This window comes from Neofelis nebulosa, chromosome 6 (genome assembly GCF_028018385.1).
Source record: "Neofelis nebulosa isolate mNeoNeb1 chromosome 6, mNeoNeb1.pri, whole genome shotgun sequence".
NCBI lineage: Eukaryota > Metazoa > Chordata > Mammalia > Carnivora > Felidae > Neofelis > Neofelis nebulosa.
In genome coordinates, this window is record NC_080787.1 from 120,611,080 (window position 1) to 120,628,402 (window position 17,323).

Sequence of the window (17,323 nt, forward strand, 5' to 3'; positions counted from 1 at the left end):
GCAATAAGCAAAGACTGTGTACTTGTAAAAAAGGATGACAATGATCCACTTCAGAAAACAGGAAACCTCTTTGAACTATTAACAGGGCAACAAGTCTATAAACACCAGATCTTCAACTTTTCAACCGCAACTAAGAATTAAGATGTTTGAGATTCATAAAAAATATATTTGCTGTTTTTATTGTCCCTCACATACAAACAAAAACTAATGTACCTCAAGACTTAAAGTTCACTAGGGGAAAAAAAAAAAACCAACAATATAGAAAAAACATCTGGGTTAATTCCAGGGCATTTATATTTGAGGCTCTATACTAAGTTTCTTCTCTTGAGAAGTATAGACAGACATCTTTCTTGGTCAATATCTTCGAGGATGTTGTTCAATATCAATGAACACGTACCACGAGTTCCAAGGACTCGAAATGAAATGGCCTCTTCATATATACTTTCCAAGATCTGGTATTCTTTTCCTTACCAAAAGCCTCTTGTGCTTCCCTCCCTGCCCCCACATATACCAGGGGAATAGTAAATGTGGTAAAAAGTTAGCTGACATAGGCTTTCAACAGCCATTTACCTAATCACTATATTCACTTTTTTTTTTTTTGAAGTTGTGCACTCCCTAAAATGTCTTCAACACTTATTTGAGTTTATATCATCAATTTCTTTCAATAACTTAAACTCTATTAATAAGACATTTTGAGAAATTAATATATACTGTCAAAATCAGAAACAGAATAAATATAACATGGTTTTAAAAAATCCCAAAGAACACAAGTTTGCTCAAGGAAAAAAGGCAGGAAACCATCTTAGATCTTCCGCATGTCTTCCCACTTAAAAAATGACGCAGGAGAAAGAGGAGCGTAAAAGAAGTGGCTTTTAGCAAAAATAAAAATATAAACAACAATACAGCACATTCATAAACATACAGGATTAAAATAATGCCAAGAGAAGATAATTTAGAAAAATGCATTTAATTATAAAAATCTTTTAAATAAAAAAGCAATGGCACAAATCACCACAGTGTTATTGAAGTGATCAGATCCACAGGCTTATGTTCTTATAACAACATGCTAAAAATTTATGACTGTTCTCATTAACAGCATTTTCCCTCCTAATTGGAGTGACATCAAGAGCTTCTGAGAATGTGTAATTGTCCCTAAAATACTACTAAAAGTATCATAAACACAGTCTGTGCAACACTCATTTACATCACCTTTTATTTACTACACTCTAAACTCATAAAATATTGAACATCTCTCACTTCGTTCCTCTTATTTACAGTTCAGAGGCTCATCTATTGTCACAATATGGTTTGCGCACTAAAATCCCTGGGAATAGTACTTTCCACAGCATTTTTAATAAATTTACTCTGATTATCTAAAGTGAGTACACAAACAAAAGCTTGTTCTTATGACTGTGTCATACTCAAAAAAAATAATTCTTCCTGCAGCCTTATTTATGAGTTAGAAAAATCCCTCTTTCAGTAGAATATATTCTCAACCATTACTGGATTATACTATCATGCATATTTATACTAATATGACAACAGGTAAAGCCAGCTAGAACTTCATAAATTTCAGTTAGAAGAATACAGCATACATGAGGTGATCTGGCTTTCACTGTTATCCATAATCCAGTTATTCGACATGGATAGATTTTAATCATTCTTAGTATCTAAACATTGAATAGTTCAGTAATAATTGGCAGTTTCTGACAGGCTTATTTTCTTGATAGTGGATACGGTTCTGTGCACATACGTCAGATGAACTGAAAACCACGCAAATCACTTCATGTGATACAGCAGGAAGAAGTGGGATGTTATTGTTTGAACAAATGATTCAGAGAGCGGAATATTAACATGGGATAGTGACAGGAATCCTGTTGAAGTCCGTCTCTTTTAAGATGTATTGTCTTCACGACTTGCCAGATATCTGGTATTTGTGATCTTTTTGGTTAAAAAGCAAACCGGAGTTGAGGGAAGGCAGACAAGAGGAGGAGAAAAAGGAGAAAAGAGCACAGATTACTAGGTGTATGATTTTAGGAGAAAACAAGTGAGAGGGAGGACAGGATGGTTTCACATAAAACAAGTGGTCACATCTGGGCACCTTTCACACAGCAGAAGGGTCTCCAAGCTAATTAACTCCCCTTCCTCTCACTCCAGCGATACTTGGGTGCCCATCATATTATTAATAATGAACATAATTCCGGCGGCAGCACAAATCTCTAACTTTTTAAGGCTTCAGAGTGTCATTATTCAGTAGTCGGGTACATTTGAACAAAGAGTCCTGCCATTTCTTTTGTTTCCACTCTTGACCCAGCAAGTATACCAAGGAAGTCCTTGTGGGTATTTGCAGCTTCAGTCTCCTATGATGGCTTTGACTTTATAACCCACTCTGCGTTGGGGTTGAGCTGATACAGGTCCTTCATGTAAGTGTCCTCATCAAGGCAGCGTTCTCCTAGCAAAGAGACTTTATTGTATCAGTTGAATACGGTACAGAAGCTGGGGTGCGATTTTAAACTTCTTCCTCGTGGTTTAACTCTAAAATCTTAGACTTCAAAATATCACTCATCCTTTCCCATCTCCCATAATATTGTAAGACGGCCAAAATATTGAAAAAGTCAACATAGTAGTCTTTCTCTAAAGGAAAGTTTTTCAAATTAATTTAGGAAGTTGAAAATACTTTGTGTGAGGGGCTTTGGTTCACCAAAAGCTTATTCACCGTTATTAAGAGTGGCAATAGTTTGCGATCTACCGAAGAAACAACACTTCATTCTCAATATCAAATAGTAAAGAGCAAGATTAAATATATAAATATTTAAATAATCCTTGCTAATAGAGTTAACAGTTCCAGGCTTCTGACAGAATTGCTGTTTATTTAAATTTTAAGAGTGAGTCTCCATACTCCCACATTAAATTTTCAATATTGACCAACATTTTTACATCCCAGAAAAAAATTCCACAAAACTTCTTAAAATATTTTCAATTATTATTTTGAATTAAACACCATTTCATTTAGTATTTGTTAACAGTTTCACCTGTATCATTTTCAAGGGCTAAAATAAAGAGAAAATAAAAGGATATTTTACATCTTCATAGAGAGGAGTACAACCCACTGATAACTGAAAAGGAGCATGTAAAATATAAAGCACAGTCAAAATTAATCCACTTATTCTATTTTGATTTCTTAAATTACCAGCGTGTCTGTATTCGTATGTGTATATATCTGCGTATATGCGTTTGTGCGTGTATTATTTAGTAGGCAATCAACAATGGCAAAAATAACTTGTGCTTTCACTAAAAATACCCAGGACTGAGCCATAACAAAAATGTAATCCTGGCTTTAAACAAGCACAGCTACTTCCTTTATTAAGATGTGATGTAAGCATATAAAAAGGAAAGAAGTTCTGAAAAACTTCATTATCATTCTAGAAGTTGCTACTATTTTAAGGGAATTTGTCCTTGCTGAGGTTCAACATTAGATGGGCATTTGCACAGAGAAGCTCAAATAGAGCCTGTAGAGAAGAGTCAGACCACTGAAAAAATCCACACTATTCATCAGCTATCTACAGTGCACTATATTTAACTTCTAATTTCTTTTTTTCCCCCAAAGATATAAATAAGAAGCATGGGCAATGTCGAATCCGCATATGCGATACAAAGAGAAACAAAATGTGCTTACCAATATTTCCTCCGATTTCATACAAAAAAACTTCCCCCTTCTTAAGAGTCTGGGCAATCCCACTATTAGGGACAAAACAAACTGATTAGTTGTATCATCAAACAGCTTGCAAGTAAATCACTTTAATGTGCTTGGGGAATTCTAGCTTGTGTGGAAAATTCATAACTTAGACACACTGTAATTATCTAACATTTGTATTTTCCCATCTGTTAAGTGTGCCAAGTAGGTAATAAAAATGTCACACCTGTAAATTAAAATAAACAAATGGACTCATACATCTGAAGACAAAATAATAAATCAGCATCTAAATTTGTAAAAATAAAAAGAAAGGGAACATAACAATTTAGCTACCAATACAATTATTAACATGATCAACTACTTTGCATGGGGGCCGAAAAAGTTCTCATCAAACCATAAAAAGAAATGTTTCCATCTTAGTTTTCACACTGCACTTATTCAACCAGTATTTGTCATGTGTTTGCTTTGCTGACAACTCCAACACTATGCAAGATGAATGTAAAGAATAGGGCAGGGTTCATAGCCCTCCCTGTGCTGGCCATCCAAGTACAGGACTCACATATACTCCAAGTAGAAGCAAATATTCATTATGAAGGCTTCACAAGTAAGAGATGCATTTACAGACTCATGCTCTTCAAAGAATAAACTCTTCCAGAACATCAGGTTCAAATAATAAAAGTTGGTAAGATTCAGTGGTTTTCAAAACTCTGTCTATGAATTACCGAAGAAGCCTGCTAAAAATTCAGACCTGGAGTTCTAGAAACTCTGGTGTTTGTACGCCTACAACAAGTCCAAGAATCTGCTTTTCAAATGCTCTCTAGTGGGCTGTGGTGCCTGGAAAGGTTTGTGAACCGCTCTTGCAAGGCCCCAAACACACACTCCCTGGAATTGCAGGGAAAAGCAGATCTGACTTTTACGGAAACCATTATGAAAACTACGGTACAGCAGAAGCTGTCCTAACCAACCATCCAATGACTCACCTTGGTTATCCAACTCCAACCACTCTATTGTCTGTGACATGCTAGACACTTAGGGCTTCATACGCGCTCACATTTAAGACCCTGACCAAGAGACAACTCACTTTTTTTCGAAACTGGCATATGCTTGTTTTTAAAATTAAATAATTATTTACAATATGGTATGTAACCCAATAAACTAGGAGTCTACTGAAAGAGTCATTATTTCTATGAAGACCAAGCTGAATGTTTTGGGAGACGTGATAAGAAAACCAAAAAACCAAAAACGAAAAACGAAAAACCAAAAATAACCTAGTCAGGCATTGCTCCACTTTAAAGAAACCTCAACTGGATTTCCTGGTAAATCTAAGGTTTTGCATAATGCTAATCAACAAATCCATAATTAAAGAAAAGGCAACAGTCTTTATCAAGACTGGCGAGTAAATGTGAAATTTACTGTATATTTACTTTATGTCATTCATGTGTTGTTGTCTTGGCGGAGAAAGTAGGGGTGGAAAAAGAGGAGGAAGGTAAGGTTCCCAACTGCCCCTACACTGGTGGAATCCAGGTGGTAGAAGAGGGGAATGTGGTGCAAGAGGAAATACATATAAACCCTTACTGAGAATTTCACTTGTATGACCCAAACAGACTGTGCTGTGTGCTTCACGGCCATTTTCCTAGTTCGTTATCACAGGACTGTAATTCGGGCCCTATTATGGTCTACTTTTACACATGAAAAACTTGAGACTTAAAAGAGATTACAAAACTAGCTTAAAATGAAACAGAAAAGTTGGCACTCGGATCCAGATCATCTCCCTCCAGTATCCCCAAGCATAAAGAAAGGAGCTAAGGAATGGTTGGGGGTTTGAGGGTGGACAATGGATAGAGAAGTTTACCAGACTTCCCTCTGAGTGCAGCAGGATGGCGAGAAGGGAGGAGGTAGAAAAATGGACCCCACTTGAGGGGGGGCAACAAATTATTATTTAATAAAAGCATCCCAACCGGAAACTCCAAATAGGCAGGGGACAACTGCCACAAATCCGGTGCCTTCTGTAACAGTATGCCTACCACTATCATGCTATACTTTAAATATTAAAGTCACAGTTCAATATATTGTGCAACTTCATAGTCATGTATTGCATCATCTGCAAGCACAGCAACAAAAGTACAGACTAAATTGAACACTTGGATCCTAAAAGTAATTGCTGTATAAATTAACTCTATCTAGCCTGAAAGAGCGGCTTCTGTCTGCAGTGTGGCCAGATCTCCAGGTACCCACTCCGGGAGAGGACGGGCAGAGGAAGGGGATTGATTTCATGAAGCAGACACCCCCTTTAGGGGGCAAAGACATCTGAAAAATTCCAACTGCTCCATGCCTTCATCCGCTAAAACTCCATCTACTCCCAGACTCTGCACCAATGGCCCCAGATCCGTGATGGTTTCTAGATCCTGGTGAGTATGGAGAGTGTCTCAAGGGAAACCTTTGGAGACGAAAACACACCTTCAGAATTCAGCACCATCACCTATGAAATGCGTGACCTCACAAAGTCTCGGTTTTCTTATCAGTGAAACAGAAGTAACATTCGTGGTTACTTCACAGTACTGTTGAGAGGGGAGTTTGTGCTGGCTTACCAAAAGCCCAGATATTACCAATAAGCCTCTCTTCTAGTTCATCACCATCTGTTACTGCACAGGCTCATCTCTTCTCCCAATTTATAAGCCCTGAGGGAAGATACTTTAAAATATATCTTTATACCTCTTCCAACATCTAGCAGAGGGCCCTAAACAGAGCCCAGACATATTGAATACGTGTGGTATTGCATTAACATTGGAGAGGTTTTGGCAGAAGACTTCACCGATGCCCTTGAATACTAGAATGCAGAGATGAAATTCTATGGAAGGCTAAAACAGAAAATTCATAAGCTGAGATGCCAGTATCCCGGATTTCCCTGAATTGTAAAAAAAAAAAAAAAAAAAAAAAAAAAAGTAATTAATTTTCAGTGAGTGGAGATGAGGGGGACACGGAAAGCCCAATACACTTGTTAAACCTCCAAAAACTTAAAAAAGGGTATAGTAAAATGTTTCAGAGACTGTATGCTCTAAAACCAGCAGAGGAGGACAATAGCTTTCAAAGGACTCCTCCTACCCCATCAGTCCCAGAACAAAGGAGGCTGGGTTGTCCCTAAAGGGAAGGCGTGCTCTATGTCCTGGAGACTCCAGAGCTCAAGGAACTGGTTATCCTCTCTCACTTCGTATACCTTGTTTTTTTTTGTTTGTTTTGTTTTCTGTTTTTGAATTTAAGCATTTCTTTTTGTTACAGTTCCTAGAAAAAGTTGTATTTTTTTTATTTGTTTGTTTTAAACCCACTGTATCCTACTTAGTGATTTTCCTAATGGCCCACACACAGTAATTAACCTCCAGTCACCATATTCTGGAAAGAATATTGAGGGGTCTCACGTGCCAAGGCCACGGCAGGCACAGGCACGCTCAGATATCCTGCCTGAGACGGCTCCCCTTGCGCATAAACTACCTCAAATGAACTCAAGTCATTCCAACGGTCTCGTTATCAAGTCTGTTCTTTTCTGCTGGGAAGATGAAATTTTGAAGCACTTCACATCACCCATAGTTTTTTTTTTTTTTCTTTTTTTAACAGGAGGGAGAGAAAGAGCGTGCGCGTGCAAGTTATATCGTGGAATGATTAAAACAAAACAGGCCTCTACCTTTCTTGGCTGAGAAACCTGGCAAGGACATCACTGGCTTTTAGTTCTTCAGTTAGCTGTATTGCCATGGAAACTTTCGAAAGATGGGGAGCTTGCACTCGAATCACTCCCTGAGGAATGTCAGCCTGCAAAGCAATAATGACACTGGAACAAAGCTGGCGGCAGCTGGAACATGTAACTCTGTACAATGCATTACATGGGAAGTGTGCTTAACTACTATGCATTTTACTTCACTACATAAAAACCTTAACTACTGTATAATGTAATTTGCTAAATTACATCAAATCTCAAATATCCTCTTAATGGTGATAGGGGAACTTTATAATGCCTATGCAGTAATGCTTAATTATTTTTAAAGATGTAAAGAATGACAGCAATAACCATTACTGCCATATTAAGTGCTGATTTCTGAGTATTATCTACTAGAGAGTGCTTCTTCATGCAGCAATTTATGAAATTGAATCAGAAAGAAGTTACTTTGTGTGCTATTGCAATGCATGCGTTTAAAAAAAAATCTTCCTGTGCATTGACACAATTTCACAGAAATGTTTGTTCCTGGGAATATTTTTTTTAAAATGGCACACACGTTCCTATATATTTGGATTGTGTCTGCTCCTCTCTTGGCTAGTAAGCTTCCACTGTGACCACACACTCTGAACTGATGATGACCAATTCTAATTCCTTTGCCTATAGATGTTAAGAACTGTATGTTTAGTGAGATAATGAAAGATTGTGAGGACTGTCATATCAAAGTATCAGCTATGACACCTGACATATTAGGCTTAATTAATTTCTAATGGTTCCACTACAATCAACAATTTATTATTTATAACTGTACGCCATGAACAGGCCTGACAACAAACAGCATGCATAAATTATGTTTAAAGATAACGCTTTAAATGTTACAAAACCTTGTTTCATTAAGCTAAAATTTACTGGGGCACCTGAGTGGCTTGGTCAATTGAGCACCTCATTTCAGCTTAGGTCATGATCTTGCGGTTCATGAGTTCAAACGCCACATTGGGCTCTCTGCTGTCAGCGCAGAGCCTGCTTTGGATCCCCTGTTCCCCTCTCTCTGCCCCTCCCTTGCTTGTGCTCTTTCAAAAATAAACAAACATTTAAAACAAAACACTAAAATTTCCTAAGTATTGATTACCAGGCACTGTGCTAGGTCTACTTACTTAGTAGATAAATAAGACACAAATCTTGTAGCAGACAGTATTTTCTGTGCTCACAAAATGATTTTGTTAAGGTACATGGTCTTGAATTGCTTCCCCCCAACCCCCGCCAACATAAAGCATGGAAATACCACACATGGAATCAATGTGACTTCTTTTAAAGTTCAACAAAAATAACATGGCTTTAGAATCGGGCTACAACAAAATGTAGGCATCCCCCAAAAGATTTACACTTGCTTCGCGGTAACAAGTGAAATGTAGCACCAGAATAACAAAGAAAAGAAGCAATACTCCTAAGACCGAAAAAGGAGCATGGGATTATGTAAGACCATGGCTTTGCTCCCCAAAGGGCTGCGAACACCTATTACATCTGCGGAGACACCACAGGGGGCCTCATGCCAACCTGCGAAACCCTGCTGCCCTCACCTGACCACTCAGTGAGGGGCCACGGGAGTCCTCCCTCCCACGGAAGACAGTGCGTTCCAAGGCTGCCCACTCGCCAATCTGCTAGGAGAGGGACTGTGTTCCTAGTGTCCTTTAACTGGTCTTGCTGGGGAAATGTGCTCAGCCCCATCCTTGAAGGATGTCCCAATCCCAACCCACGCCCAGACCTCTCAACGCCTGCTTCTCTCCCATCCAGCCTCGCCCCTTGGCTTGGTCTGTTGACTTCCAATTTCTGGGGCACATTTTTGGCCCGATAACTTCGTCTAGTTTCTGACCTCCACCTCACCCGTAGGACGCAAATCTAAGTTACCTTTTTCCTTGATTCTGTGACAATTTACTTTCACTTGTAACATGTGGAAGATGAGCTGCTTCTTGCAATGGATGGGGCATTTAATGGGCTAGTGTGCCTTTTTTTTTTTTTTTTCCAAGGCAGATATTAAATCAGTGCTGTATCTTTTAACTCAGGGATTATGCTACATGCACTTTTGCCTTGGGTTTCATCTCTAGGCTGTATCCTGCTCTGGTCATTCACCTGCTGGCCTGGCCTTCCCTATTACCTCACAGGAGGCAGAAAACAAGAAGCTGACAGACAACATGAATGTTGGAGTGAAACTGTAATAGCAACAGTTGAAGCACAGAGTCTGTGTCCATAAAACCCTAATCCACCTTGTCCACTCAAGTGAGAAACACATACTGGCATTTTGGATTCCATTATTATTACGATGATGATGCTGCTGATGATGGGCCTTGAGTGGCAGGCTAGGGTTTGCAGATACCCAGATACTTTATGCTGATTTAGCAAAGTTAGGAAATCTGCTTGACTCATAATGTCAGATACCCTTACATACAGGTTTTCTTTGGCAAAAATAATAGTGACAAAAACTTCCCAGAATTACATCTTATCCAACCCTAAAATATCAAAAAGGCAGGCAAATCTGTGCTGATATTTAAACTGAAGTAAGATGATAATAATTAAGTTTTAATATATAGAAGGTCTACAAGGAATGAGTTATGAAAGCAAAAGGATCCAGAAAAATACATTGCCATTGAGAGTTCAGAGATATGACAAGCTCCCTCCGTTGTCTGCCTTTCCCCCCACTATGGTCCCACTATGGGACCCACAATGGTCCTGTGGCACCATTCTATTGTTTGGATTAAAAAGGCCAATCAAATTGGCTACAAACACCCAGGCTTTCCTGTCTTCATGCATGTTTTACTCCTCTTCTGCAATATCTTCTGCTACCAATTTCTTAAGGCCCAACTCAAATATATCAAACTCCATAGAACCTTCCATGATCTACAGGGTCAAAAAGAATCTCCTCTTTCCACTGAAATTGTTTTGTAATGGAATTCTAATATATGACACCTGTGTTCTAGTTACACGCCACATATCTGAGTCACATCTGTACATCTGTAGCCAACTATCAAGTGTTTATTGATTAAATGAATCACTCAAAAACAGTTCTGAGAATGCTATGCTAACATTATAGCATTTCCCTAGAATAAAATAACATATACCAATGTGTATTGCCTTGATAGAAAAAAAAAAAAAAGCATATAGGAACATTTTCTTTAAAAAAAAAAAAAAAAAGTTGCCTCCATGTACCACATGGTATTTCCTCTACAGAGAAGAGACAGGAAGGGAAAGAGAGGAAGGAAGGAATTAAGTGTCATAAGGAATACTTCAGTCAGTTACTCCTGCAGGGAGTCACCAACATTTGCATGCATTTGCCTGAGGATTCCACCACTTTTCCCATAAGGCACCTCATGAAAAACTGAAGGCCTCGAATACTGTGGCTGTGGCCTACGCTTTCTACTTGAGTTCAGAGACCGTGCTTTAGATAGTATAGCCAGGCTTCCTTATAAATCACAGCACTGGGGTCAGTGTGGTATTGGGGGGTCACACCCCAGAGCAGCACATCTGACACAGGAATCCAGCGTCTCTCCCATAGAGTTAGGAAGGAAGAGGACCACGGACTAGCTTCTCAGGCACTTGAGAAGTCTCATGTGTAGGTGAAATGTTAGGTAATCTCCGTATTATGGCTTTGCCAGCAGATGGGGAGTGGCATGCATACAGACTCCTTATCACTGTGAAACTACACTTTCTCACACCTTTCCCTGAGTGAGCAGGGGATGAAGCTAGGCCAGTTTTGGATCAGCTTGAATGCTGCCCGAACTACCAACTCATTTCACATAGAAGCCGAGTATCAGTGCCTGGGAAAACCTTTCCATTGGGCCAACGATGGCACATAGCACCTTCCTAGGTTGATTGGCCACACTCCCTGATGACTACGGAAACTTCTAGCAGGGAAGGCATGTGTCCGTCTATGTGTATTTATGTGTGCTTGCATGAATGTGTAGGACAGAAACACTTCAGTGTTTGTTTCTATAGTAAGACATCCCATCCAAATTCTCACAACGATATACAGATTCAGAGTCCGACTCACTTTGAATCTGTCATGCCCTTCACCCTTGGAGGAAAAAAAAGTGTTTACTGGTAGATATAATGGTTAAACATGAAGAGTTTAGAAGTTGTTTCTGGAAACTTTTTCTTTTTTTCCAGATATCTTGACAAGTGTGGTCAAATGATATTTACTAAAGATGGTAAACAATAAATGATGCCAAAGCTCTAGTGTATAACAATTACTATTAAGTTCCAGAATCATGCTGTATCAAATACTCAAGCCATTAGTATACTAATTACATTGAGCTGCCAAGCTTTGAATAGACACAACATGCCTGATCATTAGAGCAAACAGTCTGTTCTTAACTTGAGCCATAATAACTGAATCTGTGAATAGTATAATCTTTGTAATTTTCCTGTTTCACATTTTTTGGTCTTAACAGCTGTGACTCTTTTTTTTTTTTTTAATGTATTTATTTTTGGTGTTCTGGTGAGCTGAAGTTATGTGATGTAGAGCAAGACCGAGGAAGAGCAGTATTTCACTAACACACCCTTAAAATTTTGTCACAAAGGATTTTACAACTTACAAAATAATAATTTCTTATGCATGCAAAAACTGTTATAATGGAAAAAATTATCTCATATATGGTCCTCATATGTTTTATATATGGAACTAAAGTTTATTTTAAGGGGCGCCTGGGTGGCTCAGTCGGTTAGGCGGCCGACTTCGGCTCAGGTCATGATCTCGCGGTCCGTGGGTTCGAGCCCCGCATCGGGCTCTGCGCTGACAGCTCAGAGCCCGGAGCCTGTTTCAGATTCTGTGTCTCCCTCACTCTCTCTGACCCTCCCCCATTCATGCTCTGTCTCTCTCTGTCTCAAAAATAAATAAACATTAAAAAAAATTAAAAAAAAATAAATAAAGTTTATTTTAAAAAACATGATTTTATTATTTGGTTAAATAAAAAATGATTTCAATATTTCTTCATAACATGTTGATAAACACTGCATTGCTCTTAGTTTTATACCCTAGATTAGAAATTCAAAGTCAAATCTTTAAAATGGATATTTCTTTTTTTTTTTTTTTTCTGCATTAAAAACTAAGCAAAATGTAAAGCTGACATTTTAATGCTACAGAAAACCCTTTTATCTTCAAAGGGGCAAACTGGAAATATAGCTTTCTTAAGAAAAAGGCCAGATATAACACATATTTTAGAAAATTAAAGACATTTTAGCAAGGTATCTTAAACTAAAATGGCATATTCATCACCTTACTCTAACTGGAGGTAGAAATATGGAAGCCATTCTCTGCGATCTTGAACTGCCTCAGTCCTGATTATAATTGGGCCTTTATTATCCAAATGTTTAAACTTTATCCAACTCACAGATTCAGAGAACTGTAAAGAAGGATCTGAAATAACTTCCGAAGTAATAAGCATTTAATTTACAACAAAATTAAGTTCTGATATTTCTCTCTTCTAATATAGTATTTTTTATGCACTATAAAATCAAAAAACATCTTAAAAAAACAAGATTTTGTGCTTCATATTGTAATTTGATTTTTCACATGGGTCCCCAAGTAGATCCAGACACTGTTTCCAGACCTGAAGCAAAGGCTTAAAACAATACCTGCAATGATGCTCTGGGTCAGAGCTGTTAAATGAAACCAGAAATGGAATTATAAACAGACTTATGACCAAAGACAGGTGGCCCATGATACAAACAGCCCAGAATCTACATCACACTGCTGCCAACTCCAAGATTCTTCTGAAAAGAATGGCAGAAAGTGCAGCAACAGATTTCTTTTCCATGTCCGAAATCCTAAACATTAAAAGGTTACCAGATCATCTTGAACTTTTAGCAAGTCACGTAAGCTCTCTAAAACTTGAGTCCCTCAACTGTAACTTACGGGTGTGACACAAGATCATCCAGAGTTAACGCTGAAGTTAAACCACAGAAGGAACATTCTCTCTACCAATGAAGGGAGACGTGAGCAAGCTCAGCTTATTTCATGGAATCTCTTTCTCATAAACATGCAGCTTCTGTTTACTTTGAAAGGTGAGCTTGAATGACAGAAAAAAATCATACAAATCTAAGTCCACAATGAACTTGAAACCTACACAATTCAGCAGTTCATAACAAGATGCTCATCAAAGCAAGCTGTCCTAGACCCTTATCAGGCAGAGATGCAATCTGAAATAATTATGAGTGAAATGATGGAATGCCTATGATTTCCTTAAAAAAACAAAAAGGAAAAGTGTGAGAGACAGGATGGAACGAGATTAGAAAAATAGGTTTGATCTGTCCCCAAAAAAAAAAAAAAACAAAAAAAAAAAAAAACGTTGAGAAAAATAGGTTTGATCACTGGAGATGGGTTTATGGCTGTTTTCATGAACAGGTAAGAAAAATTCCATAACAAACAATTAAATATACGTTTACACACATATAAATACCAAATGGGGGAAAAAATCACACTCACAGTGTTTGTACAATACATATGCCAAGGTCCTGCTCTGGGAGATTCTGATTCAGTGAGTCCAGGGAGTGACCCAGTCACGTTTTGTAAAAAATGATACTACAAATGCTCTTATTACATACTTTGGATGAGATACTATTAATCTGGTCTTACCCTGCATTTTATAGAAGAAATTAAGACCCAGAGAGAGAAAATGATTTGTCATTAATGTCTCACTGCTGGCAGAACTAGAGCTATATCCTCAAGACACGAGTTCGAGAATGTGATGTGGTTGGTGCATGTGTGCATGCATTTGTGTGAGACATCAGTTGCAACTGCAAGTTGAAGGCTATCAGAAAGTGATGATTTTTAATGGCCTACAAAGTCAGAACTGACTTTTCAAATGCAAAACGCTCTGGACCTCCATCCAATGTTCACCATGCTCGGCCTCTATCGTACTCCTAACCACGCCCTTTTACCTACTTGACTCTTCCTCGTGGGACTTCTAAGATGCTATAATCTTAACTTTCTCTGGCTTCCTATCATTTCTTGGTTTCTTTTACCAGCTCCTCTTCCATGGCCCACCACTAAAATACTGGATCCTTTGGCTTTAACGGCAATCTCTCTGCTAATCCCAAAAGCACACCTCCAGCTCTGGCTGCCCTCTGAGCTTCCAGCCCATGTAGCCAAAGTACTGTCACACCGGCAAGTCAACTACAAATGTCAAAAACTGACTACCTCATCAAAAGTGTGCTCCTTTTGCTTAATGCTTTAACTCAGTGATGTAATTACCCAAAGTAAAATCAGTTGAGTCTTTCTATATTCCTCCTCATATCCAATTAGTTTCTACATCTTGTGGGTCATTCTGGCTCACATTTAATACTTCCTTCCAATCCTTCTGCTGGGTGTTGGCACTGACCAGGAGGACTATTAAAAGCTATATATTAAACATATGTTAATAGTGGCTGTATAGGGGTGGCTGGGTGGCTTCATTGGTTAAGCCTCTGACTTTTGATCTCAGTTCAGGTCGTGGTTTCACAGTTCATGAGATTGAGGCCCACACTGGGCTCTGCCCTGACAGCACAGAGCCTGCTTGGGATTCTCTTTCTCCGTCTCTCTCTCTCTCTCTCTCTGCCCCTCCCCCACATGTGCTCCCTCTCTCTCAAAATAAATAAACTTAAAAAAATAAATAATGGCACTATTACATTTTCATTGTATTACTACACATTAGCCCTAGACTAGGATATATATCCTTCTCAGAATTTTTCTGTGATATTAAAGAAATAGAGAATAAGAGTAAAGACACCCAGATTTAAGGATATATAGATTTGGATTCAAATTCCAGCCCTACCATTTCCTTTTTAGATAAGCTTAAGTCATTTAAGATCCCTGATCCTCACTTTGTCTGTAAAAAATGACACAACTGCACCTCATACTTCAATGAAACTGCACCATGCCTGATCTCTGGCAAGCATTCAAAATTATGATACTACCCCTTAAAAATATGGCAATATTCACGAATTTGTAACTTTTCTTCAACCTATTATGAGTATCTTCTGATGTCATATATATACACTTGTATTTCCATGGTATTTCATTACACAGATATGCCATAACTCATGTAACCAATCATCTCTACCCTTGTGGATTACTTCTAATTCTCGTCAGTATACAGAATATGGCAATGAACTTAAGCATAACTATTTACATGGTTATGTTACTATTCCCTTTAAATGAATTTCCAAATACAATGAAGAGCATGGTTTTCAGGCCTCTGCCACATGCTAACAGCTCTCCAGAGGAATTCTACCAATTTATGTACTCCTATCAGCAATGAAATTAGCTGGCATCTCTTGCCTAACCTCTTATTTTTCACTGCTCCAATCTTTCCTTCACCTGACATCGCAGCAACTATTTATCTTTACCTTAGAGAGAGAAAGTGCACATGAGTGGGGGGGAGAGGGGCAGAAGGAGAGGGAGAGAGGGAGAGGGAGAGAGGGAGAGGGGGAGAGGGGGAGGGGGAGAGGGGGAGGGGAGGGGAGGGAATCCTAAGGAGGCTCCATGCTCATCACACAGCCTGACACGGGGCTCAATCCCATGACTCTGGGATCATGACCTGAGCTGAAATCAAGAGTCACGCTCAACCAACTGAGCCACCCAGGCACCCTTACAGCAATTATTTTAAAATTTACACATAATCATGTAACTCCTGTGGTCACAGCTTTCCTCAGAATAGAAGCAGGCTCCCCCTAGTGACGGATCCTGGCCTTCCTTCTGCCCCTGCTCTCCATGCACCTCACTGGCCAGTATGCCCTAACCTTCCCACTAAACACACCCAAACATTCCTCCTTATTTATCTAATACACACCTTACACTCAACACACCCAGACTGAAAACTGTGATCCCCCCATCAAGAGGACAATTCCAGCCTTCCAATTTCTCAAGCCAAAACCTTGCAGTCATCTTTTACTTCCTTTTCCTACAACTCTTATCATTTAAACTTGAAGAAATTCCAATGGATCTAACTTCAAAAAACACAGAATCTGACCACTTCCTCTCCAGGACTAATATCCTGGTGTCTCACTTGGATTAAGATGTGATCCTCTCCCCATCTCTGCTGACTCTCCTATAGTCTATTCTCAACACAATCATCCAAGGGAACATTTATTTTTTAGTTATTATTTTTAAAATAGATTTTTTCTTAATTTGGAAAAGAGAGGGAAAGTGTACAAGCAGGTGTGGGACAGAGGGAGGCAGAGGGAGACGGAGACGGAGACGGAGACAGAGACGGAGAGAGGGAGAGAGAGAGGGAGAGAGAGAGGGAGAGAGAGAGGGAGAGAGAGAGAGGGAGAGAGAGAGGGAGAGAGAGAGAGAGAGGGAGAGAGAGGGAGAGAGAGGGAGAGAGAGAGAGAGAGAGAGAGAGAGAGAGAGAGAGAGAGAGAGAATATATATCTCAAGGAGGCTCCACACTCAAAACATAGCCCAACCCGGGGCTCAATCCTAGGAACCCAGGATCATGACCTGAGCCAAAATCAAGGGTTGGATGCTCAACTGACTGAGGCACCCATGCACCGCCCCCCACCAAGGGAACATTTTAAAACATAGATTTTCAAGCCTTTGCTAAAACCCTACAATGACCCCATTTCACTCAGGATAAATTCAAATTCCTAAAGATGTAAACCACTTCCTTGGTACTAAGGAGGCATTTTATTAGAAGAACCACTGAATTTCTCAGAAAACAAAAACTCACAAAGACTAACAGCTAATACATGATAAAACGAAGATTTAAATCCTAAGTTTTAAAATGACAATTGGCTTCTAACGAGTACAGAGATAACTCTCAGACCAACTCTCAACTAATTAACTCAACATACAAACTAAAGAAATCCAAGTTAACACAAATCCTTTGTAAATAACAAAATCATGTAAACGTTTCATCTCCAAAACACAACTTTTAAATTTTTATCTAAAGATT

The 17,323-nt window shown here is 38.9% G+C and overlaps 1 protein-coding gene across 1 annotated transcript in view; it reads right to left on the reverse strand.

The window, feature by feature from the left end:
• Positions 1-948: 948 nt before the first annotated feature.
• The window catches only part of ARHGAP18 (Rho GTPase activating protein 18), a 124,515-nt gene continuing 108,140 nt past the window's right edge, over positions 949-17,323 (reverse strand). The window contains exons 13-15 of the mRNA XM_058735220.1: positions 7,371-7,495; positions 3,677-3,738; positions 949-2,452 (exon numbers count right to left, since the gene is read on the reverse strand). Of these exons, the coding sequence (XP_058591203.1) occupies positions 2,361-2,452; positions 3,677-3,738; positions 7,371-7,495 (279 nt within the window). The 3' untranslated portion in view covers positions 949-2,360. The remainder of the gene's footprint in view (positions 2,453-3,676; positions 3,739-7,370; positions 7,496-17,323) is intronic.